This window comes from Mustela nigripes, chromosome 16 (assembly GCF_022355385.1).
Source record: "Mustela nigripes isolate SB6536 chromosome 16, MUSNIG.SB6536, whole genome shotgun sequence".
NCBI lineage: Eukaryota > Metazoa > Chordata > Mammalia > Carnivora > Mustelidae > Mustela > Mustela nigripes.
The window spans coordinates 43,618,078-43,644,479 of record NC_081572.1 but is presented as its reverse complement, the minus strand read 5'-3'; the positions used below and the strand labels follow the sequence as shown (position 1 = coordinate 43,644,479).

Here is a 26,402-nt window from a genome sequence, read left to right as displayed (position 1 = left end):
AATCAGACATACGAGGCTTTACTCTCCGCAACCTGCTTGGAAGTGGATGACATTTTGTTTTGTTTCTTTAAAGATTTATGTATTTATTTTTAGAGAGAAGTAAGGGAGGGACAGAGGGAGAGGGAGAGAGAGAATCTCAAGCAGACTCCCAGCAGAGCACAGAGCCTGATGCAGGGTTTGATCTCACAATCTTGAGATCATGACCTGAGTGGAAACCAGGAGTCAGACACTTAACCAACTGAGCCACCAAGGCGCTCCATGGATGGTGTACAAATCCTTCTCTTTTAACCTTCTAATACTTGGTGATTTAGATACTCCATAAACATTGAGAATTAGGGTAGAGGTATTTGTTGACCTTTCTTATTGATCAGTTTGGAGGTTATAAGCGCTCCATGCTATCCAGTAACTTTAAAACCCAAGAAAAAGTTCCAATTATTAAAGCCCAGCAGGTTTGCTTAACTATTTACATGTTCAGCAAATTTTATAAATTGCCGTTAAGTGGTCGTCTTAACTTCACATTAATCTCCGCTCCCCAAGAAAATACACACACAAGTATTTCATGCTACCTATGTCTGAACGAGTGAAGGCTGATCTCTTTGAAAGACAGGGAGGAAGTAGATGCAGAAAGTAATGAAATTCAGAAAGGTACAAGCTCAGCCTGTGTTGGGACTTTGGGGTTGTCACTTATAACCTGAGTGCAAAGACGTGTCCCCACCCCACTGCCCTCCTTCCCCCAAAGCTCAGGAGAGGGAATGAATGCCAGTGAGCATCCAAACCTGACACCTTCAAACACCATGATTGCTATCTGGGGGCAGCAACAGGGTGACCTACATGATTCAAGTCACAACCAGCCAAGTGTTCTGAAATGGGAGACCACAATGGGCTTCTCTGTGTCCTCATCCAAGTGTCACTCAGCTTGCTGATGCTGTTTGTGCTCAGGCCAAAGGTCACCCTGGGCTGTTTCCTCTCTCTAACTGCTTACTGGCTCCTAACACAAATGGATTACTTTATCAACTGTCTGGCAATTCCTTATCTACTCACACACAAACACAAAAGGCCTTTCCCTCCACTTTTTACTTAGGGGCACCTAAAGTTCTTTTCTCTTTCTTTCTTTCTTTTTTTTTTTTAAGATTTTATTTATATATTTCTCAGAGAGAGAGGGAGAGAAAGCACAAGGAGGGGGAACAGCAGGGAGAGGGAGAAGTAGGCTCCCCACTGAACAGAAAGTCCCACGTGGGACTCAACCCCAGGACCCTGGGCTGACAATCTAAGCCAAAGGCAGACATTTAATCGACTAAACCACTCAGGCATCCCAGCACCTAAAGTTCTTAAGTAAACGGGATTTTTTTTTTTTTTAATGGCTTCCCTTTAATGTCAACCTTTGGGGCTGTATGGGCAGAAAGGGCCTTACCAAGCATTTTCCAGCAATTCTACTTCTGGGTATTTACCCAAAAGAATGGAAAGCAGAGTCTCCAAAATATATTTGTACTCCAAGTTTGCAGCAGCATTACTCATGAAAGCTAAAACGTGGAAGCAACCCAAGTGTCCATCAATGGATGAATGGATAAGCCAAATGTGGTACAGACATACAGTGGAATATTATCCAGGCTTTAAAAAGAAGGAAATTCTGGGGCACCTGGGTGGCTCAGTCCGTCAAGTGTCTGCCTTCGGCTCAGGCCATGGTCCCAGGGTCCTGGGATCGAGCCCCACATCTGGCTCCCGGCTCAGCGGGGCATCTGCTTGTCCCTCTGCCCCTAGTGCTTGGTCTCTCTATCACTCTCAAATAAAGAAATAAAATCTTTTTAAAAATTAAAAATAAAATACAAAGAAGGAAATTCTGATATACGCTACAGCACGGATGAAACTTGAGGACATCATGCTGAGTGAAATAAGCCAGTCACAAGAAGACAAACGCTGTGTAATTTGTTGCATGAGGTACTCACAGAGTAATCAGATTCACAGAGGCAGACAGAATGGTGGTTGCCAGAGGCAGTGGGAAAGTGGAGGTTGGGGAGCTATTGTTTTCCGGGTATAGAGTTTCGGTTTTGTATGGGGATGATAGTGGTGATGGTTGTACAGCATTATAAATGTATTTAATACCACTGAACTGCACACTTAAAAATGGTTAAGATGATAAACTTTACTGTTATGTGTAATTCACTTCAATAAAAATTTTTGAAAAGAAAAAAAGGGAGGGGTGTAATGTACATAGCCTCACCCTATTTTCCATATTTGATGGCAATTATAACAAAATTTCTTTTTTTTTAAAGATTTTATTTATTTATTTGATAGACAGAGATCACAAGTAGGCAGAGAGGCAGGCAGGGAGAGAGGAGGAAGCAGGCTCCCCGCTGAGCAGAGAGCCTGATGCGGGACTCAATTCTGGGACCCTGAGACCATGACCTGAGCCAAAGGCAGAGGCTTTAACCCACTGAGCCACCCAGGCGGGCCCCCAAAATTTCCTTTTTGAAAAGACAAACTCTAAAAGTGCACACAAGGGAGGCGCCTGGGTGGCTCAGTGGGTTAAGCCACTGCCTTCGGCTCAGGTCATGATCTCAGAGTCCTGGGATCGAGTCCCGCATCGGGCTCTCTGCTCAGCGGAGAGCCTGCTTCCCTCTCTCTCTCTCTCTGGCTGCCTCTCCGTCTACTTGTGATTTCTCTCTGTCAAATTAATAAATAAAATCTTTAAAAAAAAAAAAATAAATAAATAAATAAATAAATAAATAAAAGTGCACACAAGGGGCACCTGGCTGGCTGAGTTGGTGGAGTGATTGACACTTGATCTCAAGGTTGTGGGTTCATGTCCCAGGCTGGGTATAGAACTTACTTAAAAATAAAATCTCTATTTAAAAAAAGAAAGGAAGGGCGCCTGGGTGGCTCAGTGGGTTAAGCCGCTGCCTTCGGCTCAGGTCATGATCTCAGGGTCCTGGGATCGAGTCCCGCATCAGGCTCTCTGCTCAGCAGGGGCCCTGCTTCCCTTCCTTCTCTCTCTGCCTGCCTCTCTGCCTACTGTGATCTCTCTGTGTCAAATAAATAAATAAAATCTTTTAAAAAAAATAAATAAATAAATAAATAAATAAATAAAAAAAGAAAGGAAGAAAAGTGCACATGAAAAACAATACAACAGTAACCAAAAAACCAGATATTGACCACTACCTCATATTGAGCACTTAGCAAAGCCTGCGTAACTTCAGGGTGCTGGGCTAGCTACCACGAGTCCCCAGGACTGGCTAAAAGTATAGATTTCAGGTTGTGCCCAGATTCACTGGATTCCCCATCAGTGGGTGTGGGCACTAGGAATCTTTTTACAGTGCTCCTGCAGAGAAGACTCTGACCTGCAGTCAGTTCCTTACCGAGATTATTCTAGAAGTAGAAGAAGAATACTTCAGCAATTTCCTCCATCATTCTCTCGGGCTAATCAGTACACATTTGTCAAACACACAGGACACATATGGCTCAATGGCAGATGCTAGGAAAACAGAGGGTAAATAAGAATATGAGGGATGCCTGGGTGGCTCAGGTCATGATCTCAGGGTCCTGGGATCGAGCCCCGCATCAGGCTCTCTGCTCAGCAGGGAGCCTGCTTCCTGTTCTCTCCCTCTCTCTGCCTGCCTCTCTGCCTACTTGTGATCTCTGTCAAATACATTTAAAAAATCTTAAAAAAAAAAAAAGAATATGAGTTATCATTTACTGAGTGTTCACTCTGCATCAGGCTGAGTACTTAACCATGGATTACTTCATTCCTTTTTTCTTTTTTTTTAAAGATTTTATTTATTTATTTGAGAGAGAGAGTGTGTGCATAATCAGGAGCGGGGTGAGGGGGTATGAATGGTGAGGGGCAAAGGGAGAGGGACAAGCAGGCTTCCTGCTGAGCTATTGCTCCCAGGACCCTGAGATCATGACCTGAGCTAAAGTCACACACCTAACCCACAGAGCCACCCAGGCGCCCCACTTTATTCAATTCTTAACAACATTCCAGGAGATTTATCTATTCACACATCCATTTTACAGATGAGAAAACAGAGGCACGAAGAGGTTAAATAACTTTTTTTTTAAGATTTTATTTATTTATTTGACAGACGGAGATCAAAGAGAAGGAGGCAGAAAGAGAGGAAGAAGCAGGATCTTTGCTGAGCAGAGAGCCCGATGATGGGGGGCTCGATCCCAGGACCCTGAGATCATGACCTGAGCCAAAGGCAGAGGCTTTAACCCACTGAGTCACCCAGGCGCCCCTAAATAACTTTTTAAAGTCCTCATAGCTGGTAAATGTGGCTCCAGGGGTCTGCATTCTTGACCACCGTAAACCAGTGCCTGCCTCCAGCAAGCCTTGTGAAGTGGGAATAACATGGAAGTTACCATAATAAGAGGCAGAGCGAAACAAATGTGACACTGAAACACAGAGACAAGTGCTGGGAGAGGAGCCACAGCGGGCATGGTAGGTTTAGACTCAAGAGGTTTTTTACCCTTTTGCCAATCAGCTGTGAAATTCCCCAGCAAATCCTTGAATGAAGAATTAGTAAGAGGCAACTCATCTAAGCACAAGCAGAGACCCAGAGCTTCTCCTAACACACATCTTTCTTTGAGGTATGACACTGACCAAGCTTTAGCCAGGGACCAAGGAAGAGAGCAGGCAATTTCCACCTCTCAGTTACTAAAACCTCTTGCTTTTATTATGTGCTCGGGGTGTGAGTCAGGTCAGCCTGGGAAAGGGTCAAACAAAAACCTGCAGATTTTGTGTTTTCTTTCCATTCTGTGACTACGACTGATTCACCTCGAGAGGGACTGGCAGGGACAGAGAAAGCTGTCAGTCAATTTGGGAGCCAGAAAGCAAACTAATGAAGTCTGAATGAAGGTCACTGAGGTCACTGTCTTAGGTCATAAAAGTTCTGTGCTGGCTTCTCAGAGATTTGTATGCAAATTGCAGCAAAGATGCCCTCTTAACCCCATGGTGATCTCACTTCTTCAAAGATGTGACAGGCCCTGTAGTTCCAAAGAAACAAACTGGTTTAAAAGAAGGCAGTGTGTGGAAATTTCTATTTTGAAGAGATGTGCGGTGCTGCATAGGACATCTTTTCATTTCTTTTTTCCTTAATCCTAAAGATTCGCCTTTATAGGGTCCATCCTAAAAATAAATGTACTTTGGCTTTCATGGATTTTTAAAATTTATGATACATACATTTGATTGTATTCTATATACATATACCTCCTCCATGAGTAACTGCTGAAACAAGTTTATGTTACCTACTTGAACCCAACTTAAAGGAAGAAAAAAAAGAGAGGTTTAAGATTTGAATTTAAAAATTCTGATTATAAATGTCTTTCTTCCTCTAAGTTGGCTGCGATCTCAATGTACATATAAGCACCATGACTAACTTGCGTGTTTCTCCAAATAAGTAACTCAGATGAAATGCTACTGCCCAAATCTAATTTTGATATCCCAAATCAAGGCTCTTGTGTTATGTAGGAATTTGAAGGGTGAGATTAAAAACAGAAAGGTTGTTTCCCTTCTTCTCCCCGCAGTAAACCAGACAAAAAAACAAAAACAAGGCAGTCACCCTCTACAAGCTAAAAGTAGCAACAAGGAAATAAGCCCGGGGAGATGTTGATTTCAGGCGTCTTTACTGTGACTGTGGGGGCAAAGACAGCTGAGGGTACACCAAAGATTCCCGCCCCAGCCCCTTTCCCAGAGCACAGCTCTTGCGGGAAAGGAGCTGCCTGTTAGGGGCTATACTTGCCAGGACTCCCGAGTCTAAGAGGAGACGCAGGCCTTGTCTTCGCCATTGCAATGCCAGCGAAAGAAAAGCTAAGAAGCATGTGTGTCTTCACTCTCTTGTTTGCCCAGTGCCCTCTGGAAGCCGAGAACTACCAGGACCTGGAGGAGGGCCCCTGCACAAGAGCCCGGGAGCCTGGGTTCTGAGTGACCATGGGAAACAGGCCTGCCCATTGGGAACATGTGCAGCCACTGTCATGGGAACCAGAAGAAACTTCGCCTGCTAAGCCACGGACATGTTAGAGCAGAGGGCGGCACTATGCTGATGGCTCCCTCCAAGGTGGTGAGTGTAGGGGCTGGAGGAGGGATGAAAGACTTCTTAGAGTGAAGACACACACTAGGAAAGAAATATATTTTCTTCTTCCACGGAAAACTTTAACACAAGGACTGTCATCTCAGATGCCAAGAACGCTAGGCCAGTCGTGCAATACTAGTAGCTACTGACAACTAAGCAGCACTTACGACGTGACAGGGAGCTCGAAGCTCTGACACAAACTCACTCAGTTCTCACCTGTTTACTGGGTAACCTATTACTACAAGCTCTATTTTGCAGATGAGGAAACCGGGGCCCACAGGCGTTGCGTAATTTGCTTAAGGTCATACAGCTTGTGCATGGCAGAGGCAGGAGGCGAGGCCAGGCAGCCCATCCAGAGTCTTGTTGTTCACTGCACGATACCCACGGAAAACAGGACCAGACGAGAGCTGAGGCAGTTCGTGAAATCACGCCCGGTCTGAAGGAGTCAGCAGTGATACACGACCTGATGATTTCCACAGGTACTGCAGATTTTCCCATCTTTCAAGAATAAGCCAGAAATCCAGATTTTCCTGGAGAGTTTCTGGGTTTTAGATTGGTTTGCTTTTGTTTTAACCCCCTACAGCCCAAACAAAGTGCCTGGGCAGACCGCATGTGGTCCAGGGCCAGCCGGCCACCTGCCATCCCGGCTCTCAGGGCAGCTGTCTCCCAGGACTGTGCCGTCTCCTGCTTGCCCAGAGGCCCTGGGGAGTTCTGAGAGTCTGGTAGCCAGAAGGGGAGTCAACTCTGTAAACAACAGCTCCCGTCAGGCCCACTGATATGAATAATTAATTTATGTTTTCTCACTGCCGGCCCACAAAGGTTACCAACGGGCCCAGCATTCAGGAAGCAGCTCTGTCCCCTTCTGAGACAATGAGGACAGGCCTGGAGGATCCTGGGGGTATTCAGGGAGCCCCATAATGAAGCCAGGAGCGGTGGCCGGGGCTCAAAGGGAGCCGGGGGCCAGCGGGCCTGTGCGCATGCTCCCTGCCTGGCTGCCTTGGTAGGGCCCTCAGAGCCTCTGAGGCTCATTAGAGACGGACACTCTGTGGCTTTCACTGCTATCAGCGGGAGGGGGCTCTGAATTCCTCAAGATGCTTTATAATAAAACAAAAAGGCGCAATTATGCAGCCAAACTGAGGACAAGGCAGCTGCATACAAAGCTGGGCTTTCTCCATAATAGGACCAACCTCAGCTGGACGGTGCTGGGGCCTCACCTTCCTCCCCAGGCTGCAGCTATGAGGCATCCGTCTTGGATGCTTGCTGCTCCAGCTCTTGGATTATTCAAACCGCAGGATCTCCAGAAGCCTTGCATTTCCGTTATGCCCAGGTGATGAGAGAAGCCACGTACCGTTTCTCACCCTATTTCAGCAATACGTCCAGCAAAATCAGTCATAATAACCAAATTAACCACCACACACCAAATATTGTGCATCAGGGGCTTTTCTAAGGGCTTTATATATTAAGCTATTTTAATCTTTGCACCAATTTAATTTGGTATTGATACCATGTTACTGTCACTCTCAGTCTGCAGAGACAGAAACTGAGGCACAAAAAAATTAGCCATAAGTGGCAGAGCTAGGCTTGAAACCCAGGCAGTGTGGTTCTAGACAGTATGCTCTTGCCCATCACGCCAGTGGCTGTTTGCATTTACACAGAGCTTACTGGATACCAGGCCCTGGGCTACGTATTTTCTGTACCTTATTTCATTTCATCTTTACAACACCAGGTGAGGTGTAATTATCTCCACTGTACAGAATAGGAAAAGGTTTATAGAAGGGTGACGTAACTTGGTGAAGGGCATAAAATAACAACTGGCCTATAGACTAGATCCAAATCTAGGTGTCTCTGACTCAAAGCCAGGCTCTTAACAATTACTTGGTACAAAGTACCAGTTCATCTGACTTAGTGGTTTTTGTAAAGATTACGCCTGGAAAACCTCTAGTCTAATCACTTTTTTTTTTTTTTTTTTTTTTTTAAACAGGGGATGAGATGTAGCTTAGAGAGATTGAGAGTTAGTGGTGGGGGCCGCCTAGCTGGCTTGGTTGTTACAGCATGCGGCTCTTAACTGAGTTGGGGCCCCATGATGAGTTATAGAGTTCACTTTAAAAAAAAAAAAAAAAAAAGAGGGGTGCCTGGGTGGCACAGCTGGTAGCTGGTTAAGCATCTGCCTTCAGCTTAGGTCATGATCCCAGGGTCCTAGGATGGAGTCCCATGTTAGGCTCCCTGCTCACTGGGGAGTCTGCTTCTCCCTCTGCCCCTTCCTGCTCATGCTCTCTCTCTCTCAAATAAATAAATAAAATCTTAAAAAAAGAAAAAAAAAAAGAGTTAGTGGTGGGTTGTACTAGAGTAACTTTGGCCCCAGAAAGAGCTGGGTTCCAATCCTGACTCTGTCCCTTATTAGCTGTGTGACATGGGCATATAACTCAGTGTTTCTAGACTTATTAAGTGGAGACTTAATCGTCTCATGGACGATAAAGTAAGTGTAATATATACTTCTAATAAACACTCCGCATGGCAAAACCATTTCATTACAGTCAGGTGGTCCCAAATTACAGGCTGACAATTTCAAACTTCTGCTTACAAATTTGTTCTTTATGATTTGAAATTACGTGTAGGTGGTGAGCAGGTTTGCCACTGTTGGCCCCCAAAGTCTAATTAACACTCAAAGGTCTCGGAAAATTGCACTGCACTTCCAAAGCTTTTCTGAGCGGCACCCTATTGTGCAAAATCCCCAAGAAAATCACATTTATCAGAGATCTGAGCAGTCAGACATTGAGGCCTTCCACTCTCACAAATAAAGTTAATATACCACCAGATCAATGACACTGTGGAGAAGGTAGGTTTCCATGGTTTTTAAATGTAGTATCCTTTACACGATGGTACTGATTTCATGATTTTGCACCTGGAACAATGGCCCACGCTGTGATGGCTTGTTCCGTCCCTTGGCACAGACGTCAAGTCTGGTGATGTACATTTGGTTTCATTTTGGGGTTCCTATTTTTGGTTGCCATAGCTGGTTGTTTACCAGGATATGCTCATGAGACAATAACAGTCTCAACCCTTAAGACTCAGACTTTGTAGGGAGTAGATATTCCGCGTATGTCTTTGTAGTTTGCTTTTAGAGAGAGAGAGCACTCCCACATGGGAGGATAAGCCTTTGCTGGACCTCTCATGTCTGTCGATACATATATTTTTCTTGCTGCTTTCACTCTGTATCCTCTGTAAAACAATCTTAGCCATGAGTATAATCTGTTATGGAGTCTTATAAATCCTTCTAGCAAATCACTTAACAAAACAGTGGTGAAACAACTGAGCCATTTCTCACACTGTTGTTCACATTTTTGAGACCTACCCTCTGATAGAGACCCGTAAACAGCTGTGGCTACTGCTTGGTCTCAGCGAGAAGGGAACACAGAGGTTTGTTTCAGTTTGTTTTGTTTTAGTGCAGGTTCAGGGTGGAGCCTGAGATCCTGCATTTCCTTTGTTCTTCTCCTTTCTTTTTAAAGTAAGCTCCATGCCCAACATGGGACTTGAACTCATGACTCTGACATTAAAAGTCACACTCTCCACAGGCCTCACCAGCCAGGTGCCCTAGGAACTTAGAGGCTTTGAGGAAAATACTTTGATCTGAAGCTTTAAGGAACCACTCTTCTTTATGAATGTGAGTCAGATATTTGCATCTGTCAGGACAAGCTAGTAATGCTGCCGTGACAATGAGCACCAGATATTTCAGGGGCTTAAAATACAATAGTTTGGGGCTCCTGGGTGGCTCAGTGGGTTAAAACTTCTGCCTTCGGCTTAGGTCATGATCCCAGGGTTCTGGGATCAAGCCCCGCATCGGGCTCTCTACTCAGCAGGGAGCCTGCTTCCTCCTCTCTCTCTGCCTGCTTGTGATCTCTGCCTGTCAAATAAATAAATAAATTTTTTAAAAAAATTAAAATAAAATGATAACAGTTCATTTTTCACTCTAGTACCTGTCCACCGAGGATTGACTAGGAGCTCTGCTCCACTCTGCCCTCCCTCTAGGAGCCAGGCCGACTGAACAGACACCAGCAGCAAAGGGAAAAGAGGTCTCATACCAGCATTAAGTGCTTTGGGGCAGAAGCTGCCCACATCACCTCCATTCAAACTCACGGGTTAGAACTAGACAACGGTCTCTACCCAAGTTCAAGGGAACCAGGAATGTAATCCTACCTACCATGCTCCTGGAAAGCAAGGGGGAATCCAAATATTTAGTTTACAGTTCTAACAACTAGCACAGGTCTCCATTAGTTGGCCAGATTTGAAGTATTATCCTTTTTCTGTATTGTCCACTTTCAGGAAACAACACCCTCCCATTAGGAAAGGGGGCACAAACATGGCAGATTCTGAACTGGTGGACAGGAGACAGGATAGTAAGCTAGAAAGTCACGTGTCAACATCTCCTGGGGGCATACGAAGTTTGAAAATGACTTCAGGAAGGGATGCCTGGGTAGCTCACTTGGTTAAGTGTCTACCTTTGCATAGGGTCATGATCCCAAGGTCCTGGGATCAAGTCCCACATTGGAATCCTTGCTCAGCACAGAGTCTGCTTCTCCCTCTGCCTGCTGTTCCCTCTGCTTGTGCTCGCTCTCTCTGACAAATAAATAAAATCTTTTTTAAAAATTAAAAAAAAAGAAAATGGTTTCAGGAAGAAAAAAAACCACAGCCCTTGAGAATAATGGCTCTATAATAGGTATTATCAATTGGTCTTACTGGTCCCCAAAAAAGAGAAGAGGGAGGAAGAGATGAAGATAAAAGCAAAGAAAGAGTGCCTGGGTGGTTCAGTCAGATAAGCATCTGCCTTCAGCTCAGGTCACGATCCCAGGGTCCTGGGATGGAGTCCCACGTTGGGCTCCCTGCCCAGGAGTCTGCTTCTCTCTCTGCCCCTTCCCCCACTCACTCTTTCTCTCTCTCAAATAAATTAAATCTTTAAAACAAACAAAGAAACAAAACCCCAAATACAATACACCAGCATTGTGCTGGGGCAGGGAGACTAGAATTTTAAAAAGTAGTCCTTTTCTTTTTCTTTCTTTCTTTCTTTCTGATTTTATTTATTTATTTGACAGAGATTACAAGTAGGCAGAGAGGCAGGCAGAGAGAGAGGGAAGCAGGCTCCCCGCCAAGCAGAGAGCCCAATGAGGGGCCCGATGCAGGGCCCGATTCTAGGACCCTGAGACCATGACCCGAACCAAGGCAGAGGCTTAACCCACTGAGCCACCCAGGCCGCCCAAAAGTAGTCCTTTTCTAACACCCCTATACTTTAAGGGTGTAGAATCCAGTGGGGGAAGACAGAGAGGCAAACCTTTTTAAACCATATTATAATTGCTCAAATGAGTAAATGTACAAAGTGCAAGGAATAACTGTGTGACTAACACTAGGCTGGTTTTCCAAAAGCCAATCACAGTCTCTTTCTCTCCTTAATCATCTTTACAACAGAGGCTGAAGAGCTGAAACCCTGCTCCCCTAGCCCCTCCTCACAGCTATAATGATAGCCATGTAATGCTGGCCAATAGCATGAAAGCAGCAGTTGCTAGGTAGGGCTTGAGGGGAAAGCTTTTTAAAGCGACAGCCAGTATGATCTCTACAGTCCTTTGCACCTTACTCCCTTTCTGAAACACAAGCACACATCTGGTGATGCAGCACGTTTTTTTGTTTTGTTTTGTTTTGTTTTAACCCTGAGGCAACAAGCAAGAGGACACGCACATTTCTGCTACACGATGGGGAAAGTCTGGGCCCCTGACCACACTGCTCAGCCATCCCAGAAAGCCTGCCTCTGGAGTTCTCATGACTGGAGGAAAACAAATCACTATCTGGTCAGGTCATTGTGTGTTTCTATTGCCATTAACAAATTATCACAAGTTTTGTGACTTAAAACAATACCAATGTATTGTCTATAGGGAAGAAATCCAACAGGGTCTTTCTGCTGGCAGGGCTGGGTTCCTCTCCAGTGCTCTAGAAGATAACTAGTTTCCTGGCCTTTCCCAGCTTCTAGAGGCTGCTCATACTGCTTGGCTCAAGGCCCCCTTCCTTCCTCTTCAAAGCTGGCAACAGTGAGTTGAGTCCTTTACATTTTGCATCATTTTGATCTCTTCTACCTCCTTCTTCCATTTTTTAAAAAAGATTTTATTTATTTATTTGACAGAGATCACAAGTAGGCAGAGAGGCAGGCAGAGCAAAGAGCAGAGAGCTGAGCAGAGAGCCTGATGCTGGGCTCAATCCCAAGACCCTGAGACCATGACCTGAGCTGAAGGCAGACGCTTAACCCACTGAGCCACCCAGGCACCCCTCTTTCTTCCATTTTTGAGAACTTCATTACTACTTTGGGCCCACCTGGACAATCCAGAATAATTTCCCCATGTCAAGGTCCTTAATTTTTTTTTTTTTTTTTTTTTTTTTGAGAGAGACAGAGCATGCCTGAGTGGTGGGAGGGGTGGAGGGAGAGAGAGAATCTTAAGCAGACTCCATGCTGAGTGTGGAGCCAGACATGGGGCTCAATCTCACGACCCTAAGCTGAAATTAAGAGCAGAACGCTTAACCAACTGAGCCATGCTGGGGTTTCTCAAGGTCCTTAATTTGATCACATCTGCCAAATTCCTTTTGCCCTGTAAGGTAACATAGGTTCTGGGGATTGAGACCTGAACATTATTTGAGGGGCCATTCTTCTGCCTACCACAGTCACTACAGCTATTTTGTCTTATTTGCAGCCAAGTGTACTCCTAACTGACACCCAGCTCTTGGATCTACTGGGGAAAGCAGGGGAGGCTTTACAGATCCAGCAGCCTCCTGGCTGAGACCTGAGAATGAACAGTCATTTGTCATACAGGCAAATACGGAAAGGGCTTTCCAGGGAAAGGGTGTAGCCCCTACAGGGAAACAAGTATGCAAGGTATGTTTGCAAACTACAATCAGTTCCGTATTGCTAGAGCTGGTCAAGTGTCTGCCTGTATGGGTTGGGGAGGGCGGAGAGGAGGGTGGACTGGATCACAAATGGCTAGGCTAGGTACATTTTCATCTAAGAAGCTGTGACTTTACTTTGTAGGTGACAAAGAGTCATTGAAGAATGCAAGCAGGGGGTGCACAATTAGAGTTAGGGGTGAGAGCAAGCTGGTTGGCTTTCATGTGGAAGACAGCCAGGGCTGGAGGCAGAATAATCCATGCACTGGTTTCTGTCAGGGGCAATGTTGATATTCATGAACATTGTTTGAGTACCTCCTGTATGTGCTGTGACATTCTGGGGTTACCAAGGTGAGTAAGACACAGATCAGAGCAAGGGTGCCTCTCACCCTGCCAAGCACAACCCTAGGGCAGGACTGACAGGTCTCACGGAACCCAAGTTGGGGGTGTTCTGCCCCCCTGCGCCCAGTCCAGGAAACACAGACAAGGTGGGGTGCGGCCCAGGGGAACTCAAAGGGGCACCAGGACCATCGGCAATGATGGGAAAGCAACTGAATGAAAAGTCAGATGGCCCTTTCCTGCCCCTATCTCACCCAAACGCGCCCTGAGGTTCCCCCCAAATCGGCCCTAGTTATTTTATTTTATTTTTAAAGATTTTATTTATTTGAGAGAGAGAAAGAGAGGGAGAGCAGGAGAAGTGGAGGGTCAGAGGGAGAAGCAGGCTCCCTGCTGAGCAGGGAGCCCGATGCGGGACTCGATCCTGAGACTCCAGGATCATGACCTGAGCTGAAGGCAGTCGCTCAACCAACTGAGCCACCCAGGCGCCTGGGCCTAGTTATTTTAAATCACTGCATGTGGTGAGTGAGAAGAGGAACTGGTGTGGTCACAGGAGAAGCCTAGGACTCAGACACTGTCACCACCCCGTCCCCACAGCCTGATGGAAACAGTCTGACATTAGAGATGACAGATGGTCGCACAACTTTGTGAATACACTAAAAACTCATGACTGTACACTTTAAAAGGGTGTTTTATCCGATGTGAATTATCTCCGTAAAAGAAGAATTAATTTTTTAAGCAGGAGAAAAAAATAACCCCAGCCCTGAGCCCTAAGGGAACCTGGACTTGTGAGGTCACTGGTCAGAGCCTCAGGTTCCTCCACTGCCAAATGAGAGGAGTAGTAAAGAACAGTAGACTGTTCTGAGTTTTCTATGGGATCATGCAGGTCAAACACTTAACAGAGTGCCTCGCAGGCAACAGTTGCTAAACATATTCATGTTCGTCTCCTCCAAAGTGCCAATAAAAATTTTAAAACAATCATTTTCTCAGCAGCCCCAAGATGTGACATAAGCTCTAGGCAAGCTCCCTTCAGATGGTCTCGGCTCCGGCAGACGAGAGCAAGCCTCAGACGGGAAGACAGCCACAGGCACGGATGCCCAAGCTCTCCGCAGCGCCCGCAGGCTGGGTCTGCAGCTGTGCAGTGCAGGGATGAGAGCGAGACTGGCGAGGCACAAATACAGCTACGCGGAGCTGTGGTAGAGAAAGGAGGCGCAGAGATTTGTGCTTGTAATTCTGGTTTGATATACAAACTCCGCCGATTTCCAAAATAGCCACTCCCACCCCAACCCTTGGACAAGTCCACGTGACTACAACGCGGCCCTGATGTTTAGTGATGACCTGCGCCCCACGCTGCTTCTCATTCTGGCTCCTCCAAACCACAGTGATGCAGAAACAGGCCTTAACTGACTTAATTTTCCAGCCTAGTACCCAGGCCGGGGATTTATGTTTTCCCCAAACTTCCCATTTGTGAGATTCCAAAATCAACCAGGGACTTATCAAGTGCCTGGCCCGTGCCCAACCCTGTGAAGGGTGCGGCGGGGGAGAAAAAAAGAAGCATAAGCCAGGGTCCTGCTCCCAAGCAGCCCAGCTAATCTCTGAGCTGGAAAGCAACCCTTCACGGTAAACATATAAAGGCCTTTGTGCCTTGCACAGAGCAGTGGTTCAGTCATCATTTGTTCACTGGGTCAATGAATTAATAGAGGGCACAATAATAAGACAATTGTGTGAGTGTAGGGCTCACTCTAAGAACCACAAGATGGGTTGGAGTAGTTGTTAAAGGCTTGTGCCAGAGGCTGCTAGCTGCTTAGTCAATACCAATTCTTCCATTTTTCCTTGTAACAGAGCCCCTATTTTATTTGAGGTGGCTGTATGCCCAGATAAAATACTACATTTCTCACTTTCCTTGTAGTTAGAGGTGGCTCATGAGATTTAAACAGAAATTGTTAGGAGAGTCTACCAGGAAAGTGCCTTAAAAGGCAGACCAACAGTGGCCACTCACTCATGTGTCCTTCCTCCCTTTCTTTTAATTCTCATCTGAAATATGAGTGTGATGGTTGGATTTACAGCAGCTGTTTTGGACCATGAGACAACCTTGAGAGAGAAAAGCTCGAAGACAAAAGAAGCCCAAATTCCTGATGATTAAGGAGTCACCATACTCTCCCTGGACTGCTTGCTTCTGGCATTCTTTTACTTGAAAGGGAGGTAAACTTCTATCTTGCTTAAACTATTTTGGGGTTTTTTTTCATAGGCAGCAAATCCCTGTCTCAACTAACACAAGTTTCCACAGAAAAGCTGGGCTTTAAAGGAAGGGTTAGTTGGCTTTGTGATTGGGTGGGTGGGGATGGAAGGGCATTTCAAATGCCAGAAAGAGCAAAGGAAAAGACACTGGCAGGAATGAGCACTGGCTGAAAGCAAGTGGGTAGAGAGTAGGAAATAAAGAGAAGCCAGATGACAGTGTTGTAGATGTCAGGGGAAACAAGGATTGATTGGGGGAACCAGGGACCACAAAGGAACAAGAAAGTTTGGGGTGTCTGGGGAGCTCAGTCACATGGGGATCCAACTCTTGGTTCCACTCAGGTCATGATCTTGGGGTTGTGAGATTGAGCCCTGTGGCATGGCGGGCTCTCTGCTCATGGAGGAGTCTGCTTCTCTCCTTTTCCCTCTCTGCCTCACCCCTCAGGCGCGCTCTCCCTCTTTCTCTCATAATAAATAGATAAATCTTTAAAAAAGGAAGAAGAAAGCTTGTTTCCCTTCAAAGGAGCAAAACATCTGTGGACCTGGAGGGAGTAAGAAAGGAGAGAAAGAGGCAGAAGAGGCTGGGGGAACTTCATCACATGAAGAAACAGGAGCACGAGCTGTGGCTTGGACTTGGAACAATACCACCACCAAACTTTATTAAATGCGTATGTGCCTTGCCCTGGGCTATGCACTCTCCACACACTTATCTCCTTTATGCTTCATGACATGTCTACAACATAGTCCTATCATCACCCACATCTGGCAGATAAGGAGCCTGGGGCTTTGTCAGTGACTTAGCCAGTGTAAGCCTTACCACCCTGTAAGCTGGCTTCCATCCACTCCATTTTTCAGATGAGGAGTGTGTTTGTACCATTATTTCAAAGCCAGGAAAATATGTCAAGATCCTGATTTTCTTTCTCTTTTTTTCTTTTAAAGAGATTTTATTTATTTATTTGACAGAGAGAGACACAGCAAGAGAGAGAGAACCCAAGGAGAAGGAGTGGGAGAGGGAGAAGCAGGCTTCCTGATGAGGAGGGAGCCTGATGTGGGGCTCAATCCCAAGACCTGAGCTGAAGGCAGACACTTGATGACTGAGCCACCCAGGATCCTGATTTTCAAACATAAAGATCCAGAACCAAGTATAGAGTCAATTGCTTTGTGAATGCTCTCTTAACCAGAAAAAAAACCAAACAGACAAGGAAAAGAAAAGTTTGGAGTCTTGGCTGTGTTTCCTACATGTCAAGGAGAAAGGACTTGTTAAACAAACGCACCCCTACTCCCTGGCTGGTTGGTTGAGTGCCCCTGAGGTGCAGAGAGTGCTGAGATGGCAGGGATGAGGGGTGGACGGAAGCAAGCATTAAGAAACCAAGCAGGCAGTGATGCAATGTCAAATCTAGTAACAAATGAATCGCAGCCGACCAGCGGCTCATGTGTTTCAGAGAGTGTTTTAATATCTCTCCACACCACGGAATGGGGAAAAAAAAAAAAAATTACTCTATCACAGCTAAGGCTGAAAACTCAATACTTTGAATTAAGTTAGTCAGATACATCCACTGAACATGAGGAATTCTTCCTGGAGCTAAAATCTCATTAGTCGCTTGCGAGAAAGGGGGGAAAAAACCCATTGGGTTACAAATGATTTAGGTAACATGAGTACCTAATAGGAAGTGCATTTCCCATGAAGATTAAAAATAAAAAAATCTCGTTTGGCAGCCTGGCAGACTCTGGTGGCAGGGCCTCCCCAGTATGGAAATCTAGAATTCTACAGCTGGCCCAGGAGCCAAGAGACCCAGCTGACCCAAGAGTGCGGTCTTTGTTAGCCCTGAGTTCAAGCTGATTCTAGCAGAAGCTATTTGACTCTGGGTGCATGCCTTTACCTCTCTTGGCCTCAGCACTTTACTTATAAAATGGCACTAGTAATTCTACCCCCTCCCCCGCCCCGCAGCCACCCTGAGATGGCTGAGAGGCTAAAGGAAGGGGCCTCCTGCTCCTGTCACCGTGACTTTGACAGAACTTATGTCTTTAGAGTTCTCTGCCTCAAATTCTAAGAAAGAAAAGACCACAAGACAATGGAAAGAGCCACGTCCTGGCGCATGGGCCCAGCCTTGAGGGTCACAAGCGTGTGACCCTGAGGTTACTTTTAGGTCTCCCTGGCTCCGTCTGAAGAGGGGCAGGAGTAGGCCTACTCTCGGATCTCTTCCTCTTCTAGACTCCCGAATGTCACTAAGATTCGGATGGACAATCCTTAGGGAAGATGTTTCTTTATCTAAAAACATACGGTTTCTACCCCAGGAGCCAAAGAGTTAGTGAGAACCATAAAGGCAGGTCACGGGGTTTTGCACACTTGAGCCTTAACACAGTCCTGGCATGAAGTAAGACCTTGATAAATTCTTGTTGAATGGAACAGATGAATGAATGATAAACAAATGAATGGATTTCAAGGGCCAGCCAAAACGGAGACCACTTGTCCTCCACCGAGCAAAGTTTAAAGCAAGAAGAAAATGCTGCCAATTTAAAATACTAATGATAATTACTTTGTCATCTGAACTACAGCCAGAATATCAGATGAATAGTTCGCCAGTCAAAGGGATGCCTGATGCAGAAAAGCCAACTTTGCGCTTTGCCAGAAGAGTGTACTTTGGGGCACAAGGAGTACAGATGTGGCACAGGAGAGTCCACAGGCTCCAGAAAGGATGCAGAAGCTCTGAGAAGGAAATGTCACCCAACCTCTATGGCAGGAGGGGCACACAAGCATGTCACCATGAAAGGAAAAATACCAGGCCTACACATGTTGGCATGCAGTTGTGTCCGCCCAACAGTGCCCCGCTGAAAAGGAGAGTTCTAAAATCCAGCAGGTGGTCTGCTCCCCTGTGAGACCAAGTCCACCCAGGAGCCCCACAGGAGGGCAGCAGCCCTGATGGCTGCAGCAGATGGACTGGGGTCTTCTGGGGACTTTAGCGACGAAGAAAATAATAATAACGCACACGGGGTGCCTGGGTGGCTCAGTAGGTTGAGTGTCTGCATTCAGCTCAGGTCATGATCCTGGGGTCCTGGGATCCAGCCAGGATCAGACTCCCTGCTCAGTGGAGAGCCTGCTTCTCCCTCTCCCTCTGCTGCTCCCCCTGCTTGTGCACGCTCTCTCTCTCTTGCTCTCTCTTGTCAAATAAATAAATAAAATCTTTAAAAAGAAAGATTTAAAGAAAAAAAAAAGAATGGGCATTCTAACTTACACTCAGGTTTGGCTACTATGTGTAGAAACAGATCAAATATGTCTTTGTATGGGAATCTACCTCTCATAAGAGAAAATGGTCCTTTTACAAGGAGGCGGGCATTTCTGCCCCTCAGCCTTTTTATGTGGCTCTCCCATGGCTCTCTCTTCTTAAGACCTCAAGACTGAATGGCCCAATAAAACCCAACCTTCAGTTGAGGATCTCTGAATACAAATAATGGGCACGATTGCCAGGGAAGAAGGAGAAACATGAGGGCCAAGCCAGCAAGAGAGCCTCATGAGCCAAGCCTTGGCCCTGGGTCCTGCCCTGCTCCCAGGTTTCTAGAAAGAGCCATAGCAAAGCTGGGGGGGGGGGGAACAAAACCCAAAACACATGCATCATAGAAAACCAAATTATCTGTGATTCAGAATGGTCTGGGAATGAGAATCTTTGAAGCATCAACTCAAAGAAAATGACCTGTAGTCATGGTTAAACACTGTGGGTGCCTACTTTGTGTTAAGAGTCCTCTAGAAACAAAACCCCACTTATTACTCATATTAATGATTTGATGTAAGCAGTGTTTATTAGTCTCATTTTACAGATGAAGAAACTGATACACAGAAAATTCAAATAACTTCTCCCAAGTTCACACAAGCAGTCTAGCTTCAAAGCCCATAGTCTTTATCAGCATTTTCAAACCTTTCTCTCTAATCCAGAGCAAGAAATATATTCTACATCAGGACCCAATATACACTCACACATTTATACATAATTGAAACAAAGTTTGAAAATAAAAAATACCATTACCATGGGCAATTCACTGCCATGTTTCCTCTTCTATTCCATCCTATTAAAAAATATATCACTTGGATGCCTGGGTGGCCTGGGTGGCTCTGTCCGATAAGCATTTGCCTTTGGCTCAGGTCATGATCCCAAGGTCCTCAGACTGAGTCCCGCATTGGGCTCCCTGCTCAGCAGGGAGTCTGCTTCTCCCCCTGCCCCCCTACCCTGTGAGCTCGCTCTCTCTGTCTCAAAAATAAATAAAATCTTAAAAAAAAATGTATTGCTCAACAACTATCTATGAAATACCTACTATGTGTTAGACACTATTCTAGGCTTTGTGGCTATGTTGTAGGATAAAAAGTTTAAAATCCTTTCCCTCGGGCGCCTGGGTGGCTCAGTGGTTTAAAGCCTCTGCCTTCAGCTCAGGTCATGATCCCAGGATCCTGGGATCGAGTCCCACATCGGGCTCTCAGCTCAGCGGGGAGCCTGCTTCCTCCTCTCTCTCTGCCTGACTCTGCCTACTTGTGATCTCTGTCAAATAAATAAATAAAATCTTTAAAAAAAAAAAAAATAAAAAAAATAAAAATAAAATCCTTTCCCTCTTGGACCTTGCATTTACTGGAAAGACAGTGAATAAGATCAACACACAAAATCATAGTATCTGAAGCAGTAATCTGGTCAGGGCTAAGGAGAAAATAAAGGAGGGAGAGCCAAGAGAGGAAAGCCTCTCAAAGCTTTCATTCCCCCCCAGACTGATTTCAGTGGGCTGTCACCCACCAGGTGAAAACCCCTGCCCTTAATCCATCCACCCTGGGGACTCTATGGATGCCTGACAGCTCTTTCTCCTAGACCGTGTGCACATGTACACATTATGGGATTGTGTGCACTGTGCATACGTGTTTAGGCATGCATATACGTGCATGCAGTCACTTCCTCACAGGCGAGGTTTTGGAGACAGAGCCCCAACAAACAGCTGTCCAGGGGTTCCATCCACAAGCCTGACCTACAGAGGGGGTCCTGGAGTGAGGCCTAGAATCTGAACCCAAGCACACTAGGCAAAACCAGCAAGTGCCAGGCACGTGACTGGGCTGGAGTCTTTAATCCAGAGGAATGAGGATCTTTTTATCACTGGTCCACCCAGAGCAGGCACCTTTTTGAAATTCGTTAGGCTGGAGGGAATGCTAACTCCTAATCTTCGAAAAGAGGATCTTTGTGCAAGAATGCCCTCAGGGAGAGAAGAGACAGCCAACAGAAATAAAAATAACTTCCTGGGGAAAATGCAGTGCATGGGGCATACCTGAAGGGGTGATTGATGTGGGTCTCCGAGAACATGGGATTGGAGCCAGCTCTGAAGCAGCTCTGGGCCACTTGGGTAGCTGCCATTTGGTATCTGGAACTTGGCACTAGAGTGAAATCCAGACTCTTCCCTTAAGTTAAAGGGGCACATAAAATGTTACTAGCATGGGCAGCAAAAGCATTACCTATGGGAAAAGCGGCCAATCTCTGCTAATGAATAAGTGTAATTGATCACAACAGATGACTTGATGGACCTTCCAAATGTGCTTTTAGCAAAGTGGACAGTTTTTCATTCAAATGCAAACTCACCCAGATAAGATCTAATAATGGAGATTTTGGAACAATCCCAGCTTCAGTGATTTCTTTTTTTTTTTTTTTCTCCTTCACTGAGCAGGAAGGCATCTTAAGTTCCTGATCACGATTTGACCCAACCAGACATCAGTTTAATAAGCCTTCCCTATGACTGAAGAGATCCTGAGAGTTCCAGGGGCAGCAAAGTAGTGGTCACTGGCCATCCTCACGTCCCTATCTGTCCTTTCTTCCTCAGCCCCACTCCCACTCCCTGACCTATGAGGAGTTGGGTGGTGGGGAGACATTCAGTACAATGCAGTCATCCATTTATTCAAGAAATATTTAGTGAGCCCTTACCATGTGCAAGGCACCATACTGACTGCCACAAGGGGATTCAGAGATGGCTAGGACCGGGCCCTGTCCTCAAAACAGAGGGCAGATGTCCAGGGAAACAACAAATGACAGAAGCCCCGTGTAGGATCTCAACTCACTTCAACATGCACTTAATCTTCCTGAACTTCAGCTTTCTCCTTTGTCAAACTAAGACACTGCATTAGACATGATCTCCGGGCACCAGGCCAGCTTGAAAACTACGATTCAATGCCCTCCCCTTCCCACTCAGGCTCCAGGAACCTGAGCAATGAGGTGTAGCCTTCTAGGAAGGGGACAGCCAGCAAAGGGAGGGGACAGCAAGGATTATGGACCTTTCCCTGAGTGAGAGGGTGTTGCCATTTGGCCAGAACACGAGACACAGGCTCTCAGAAGATAAGAGATAAGTTGGGAAAATTATGTGCAAGATTTAAACTTTCACATCAAGGAATCTGGGGAGAAATGGGGACCCACTGTAGTTTGTGTAGAGAAAGGTACTATATAGTGGTGCAAAGGAATCGGATCGACCTGTGGAAGAGGAGCTGGAGGGAGGGCGGACGGTGATGTTATTACCACAGAGCATGAGGGCCGAGGCCTGAAATGAAAGAGTCCTCCCATGGTCTAGCCAGGCACACCATTCCCTCACCCCCCCACCCCCCCGGGCAACGCCATACTGCTTGTTTTCATAAACTCGCCCGAGGCGAAATCATGTTGCACAATCTTCCCCCCCCCACCCAATTCTACAAGTGGTTTCAAGGTAAACAGATTAATGTCATCTCCCTTCTTCCCAAGCGCCGGAGATTAAACGGGACCAACAAGAGGAGTCAGGGAGGGGGTGCGGGAAGGGGCCAGAAGCCCCCGGGATGCGCGAGGGGTGCGCCTACCTGCAGAGAAGCCGTCCTCGTGGTCCGAGCTGTTGCGGCTGCAGTCACTGCCCCTCTCTGGAGAGCTGTGGCTGGGCGAGTCCCACTCCGGCACCCGCAGGAACCTCTTGCGCCGCCACGGGGGGAGGTGCTCGCGAGCCCCACGCCGGGGATGCTCCTCGGCCGCCAGGGGCGAGCTCCGCCCGTCCTTGGCCTCCGCCTCCAGCTGCTCCAGGTCGCGGCTCCGGCGCTGCTGCCGCCGGCCCCCGGGGATCAGGTGCATCCAGCGATGGGGGCTGCCCGCCCGCGCCGGCTTTTCGGCCTCATCGCGGGCTCCGAGCCGGCAGGGGCCCACGAGCAAGTGGCCGAGGACGAATTTCTCGTTCAAATCCACCATCTCGAAGTCGTGGTCACTGCTATTGCCCCCATCCTCCGCGACCGAGGCGTCCGGCTCGCCCTCTTCCGAGCCCCGCCCCGCGCGGGTCCCGGAGGGCAGCTCCTCTTCCTGGGCGCTGGGGACTGTGTCATCGTGGCCGGGGGGCGCGTGGTCCTCCTGGGACCTGAAAAGGAGGCGAGGCTGCACCAGCTGCTGGTGGATGGCGGCGGTCAGGCTGCGCACCGCGCCCCCCGCTCCCGCCGGCCCGGGCCAGGTGGGAAGGTCCGGGCACGCGTAGGGAGGAGCCTCGGCCTTCGCGGCCGCCTCCGGGTCCCCGCGCCAGGGGCCTGGGGGGTCTCCGCCGCCGCCCGCGGCGCCCTGCTTCTCGCGCGGTGGCGGCGTCCCCTCCGGCCCGGCCGGCGCCGGCTCCTCCGCCCAAGCTCCCGGCGGGTCGCCGTCTCCGTCCTCCGAGCGCCCGCAGCCGAGGTCCCGCTTCTCCGCGGCCAGGGCTGCCTGCAGGTAGGAGACTTTGAACTTCTCCTCAGCCAACACCTGTTGCAGCCGCTTCAGGTTGAGTTTGCAGCGCTCCAGCTCCCGCTCCATGTCCAGCACCGAGTCCAGCCGCATGACCGGGGCCTTCTCCCCGGGGAACTCGGCCTGCCAGTGGCGCTCGAAGTCCTGAGGGTCCCACATGGCGGCCGCCCCTTCGGGCCTCCCGGGCCCGGCTCGGCCGCGCGCAGCGGGCTGGGGTCGCGCCGGGCTGTTCCCGGAAGCCCGCGCTGGCGCAGTCGCCTGCCCTTCACTTCAGCCCCTGAAGAAAATAGGAGAAAAAATAAAAGTTTTTCCCCTTCCGCCCTTAGGCCTTTCCCCCCCCCCCCCTTCTTCTGGGTTTCGCCTCCCTGACGTAAGAGGCCACCCGCGGCGGAGGCGGGCGTCTGGGGGCCCTGGGCCCGCCCTGGGCCGGACGCGCAGAGCCCACGGTCTGCAGTTCCCGCCGCCCGGCCCAGGGCGCCCGGCGGGCTCCGGGCTGCGGGGGAACCTCGGCGGGGGCGGAGCCTCAGTGGCGCCGGGCCGCCTCCCCCCTGAGGCTGGCGCGCCCCGGAGCGGCGCCCGCGACACTCCAGCTGACCACGGTAGGCCGGGCTCGCACCTTCCCCGCCGCCTCCGCGGCGCCGCTCCCGCAGCCGCGCGCAGTCCGCGCCGGCTCCCTGCATCCGAGCGCGGGGCCGCGCGGCCGGGGGAGGCGGGAGCCCGGGTGAGGGAGAGCGCGGGAGCGCCCCGGGCTCCCGGCCAACCTCCCGCCCCACCGGCTCTCCGCGGCCTGGTCTGCCCAGAGCCGGCACGGCGCCTGGGACCTGGAGGGAGACGGTGCGGGGAAAGGCGAGGTGGCGCGGCGGCGAGGACAGGTGTCAGAGGGAGCGGGCTGCCGCCCGGCGGGGTTATCCCTACCCGGATTTATTGAGCGCCTTGGACTGACGTGATCAGGATAACAGAGCTATTCAGTCCAGAACGGGGGAGTGAACTTTGGTTTTTGCGAGTCCCTTTTCATGCGCTCTCTCCAGTGTTCACTGGAGCTTTTCCGGGGGAGAAACGGGCAAGGGTGACAGCTCCAAGTGGCTCTGCTAGAGACCCCTGTGACTTCAAAGCTGAGCGTACTCCCGCCTGACCGAATCAAACCATGGCAGCAGGAGCCTTAGACACGTGGGCATCTAAGACGGCCCTCCAATTCCACCTCCTCTTTGTGGCCTCACACAGTTACCCTAGGGAGGAAAAGAAAAGAGGAGCTGGGGACAGGTGCCTGGGCGCTCGTGGTGGAGTGCATGGGGGGCTTCTGCTTTGCTTCCCCTCTGCCTGTGGCTGCAAAGCACTTTGCTCTTCCTCTTTCCAGGGTTTCCGCTGAGGCCCCAGTGTCCCCAGAGAGGGATCCTGATCAGCTGCCTTGTGCCTGCTGCAACAGGGGAGCCTTATTGGTGATTCACGTTTCCTTCATTTTAAAGATGAGGAAATTGATATTCTGAGAGACTGGAAATTCTTCCTGCCCTTTGGGGCCTAGAGCTAAGCCCAGCAACCCTTTTCCTCTAGCCACCTGCCATTAGCTTCTCACCTGAACTGTCTGAACAGGCTAGCCTACCCCCACTCCTCAATCCCTTTCAGCCCATCCCTCAATGCTGGCTATTGCAAAGATACCAGGAAGACTTTTTTTTTTTTTTTTTTTTTAAGCCACAAATGGGATAGTGCCATGCTTTTGCTAAAAACCCTTCCTTGGCTCCTCATTACCTACAGGATGGTGCCTAGTCGCTGCAGGACATAGAAGGTCCTCCCATACATGGTCCCGGCCCACCTCTATAGCTTCTTCCTATGCTTTAGACTTAACAACTCCACACTGTCCTCAAAGATGTCTCCCTCTTTCCGAGTGACCTTTCCTCCTCCTTGGAACTCCCATCCCTACACACAGGCATAACTCCCTGCTGCCTGGGGGATTCCCACTGAGAAGACTTTTTTGCTGTGCACCACCCCCCACCTTTGCGCCACCACTGCATCTCCTCCGAGTCTTTATCTTTGCCCTTGCTCCAATCTATTATAACTATTAGTGACATCTTTTGTTCCCTCTACTTGTAGAGCCCTCAAAGACAGGTTTGTATCTTTTCCACTTTTTGTATTCTTTCTGCTTCTTCCAGAGGGTAGTAGAGATTATTGATCATTGTTGAATGAAAGAAATGAATGAATAAATGAATGAATGAGCAGGAAGATGAATGAATTTCCACCTTGTGGCTCCTGCTCAGTTTCTCCAGTTGTGAATCACTTCAGACTAGGAGCAGATGTGCTTCCCACAGAGGCTTCTCAACTCTAGAATTTCCTTCCTTGACAAAGTCTGTGTTTACTCATTTTCCCAATATCCTTTCTTCCTTCTTTCTCTTAAAAAAAAAAAAAAAATGGTGTGCTAGTGGCATGACTCATCATAGTGTTTGTCTTGTGCAAACTGAAGGAATGAATATGTTTTAAAATAAATTAATTGAGGGGCGCCTGGGTGGCTCAGTGGGTTAAAGCCTCTGCCTTCAGCTCAGGTCATGATCCCAGGGACCTGGGATGGAGCCCTGCATCGGGCTCTCTGCTCTGTGGAGAGCCTGCTTCCTCCTCTCTCTCTCTCTCTGCCTGCCTCTCTGCCTACTTGTGATCTCTGTCTCTCTGTCAAATTAATAAATAAAATCTAAAAATTAATTAATTAATTAATTAATTGAGTAGTCCTCAGTTTGAGTGATTTCTCCATCCTTTACCTAGTTCGTCAAGCGGCTTTCTGTCCCACCTTAGCTTCATATTCTCTCCCTACCACCCCAGAGGTTGCCACAATCTCTTTTGTCCACTGGGAAGTACTGAGGAGCTCCCGATGCCTACAGAGAGCCAGGGCAGGGGTAGTCCATCGAACAGAGTCCACAAATATCTTGACTTCTGTTAAAATTTCAGAATGGGAGAGAAATGCTGCACGGTAAGGATGGATGGCCCCAGTCAACAGTATATTGATTGGAAGATGTTTTGATATGTACATTTAAATGCACAAAGGAAAAAAAAAAACACCCTGTAAGTTACTACAAGCCTCAATTTCTGAATTTGTAAATTTCCTAGGAGGATAGTTTCAACTCTGTCCTTTAATTAAAACAGCCGT

General features: G+C 48.0%; 1 protein-coding gene across 1 annotated transcript in view; it reads right to left on the bottom strand.

Annotated features, from left to right (window-relative positions):
- ABR (ABR activator of RhoGEF and GTPase) overlaps positions 1-23,554 on the bottom strand; it is a 177,270-nt gene extending 153,716 nt beyond the window's left edge. Inside the window, exon 1 of the mRNA XM_059380544.1 lies at positions 22,387-23,554. Within this exon, the coding sequence (XP_059236527.1) occupies positions 22,387-23,434 (1,048 nt within the window). The 5' untranslated portion in view covers positions 23,435-23,554. The remainder of the gene's footprint in view (positions 1-22,386) is intronic.
- Between the last annotated feature and the right edge of the window lie 2,848 nt (positions 23,555-26,402).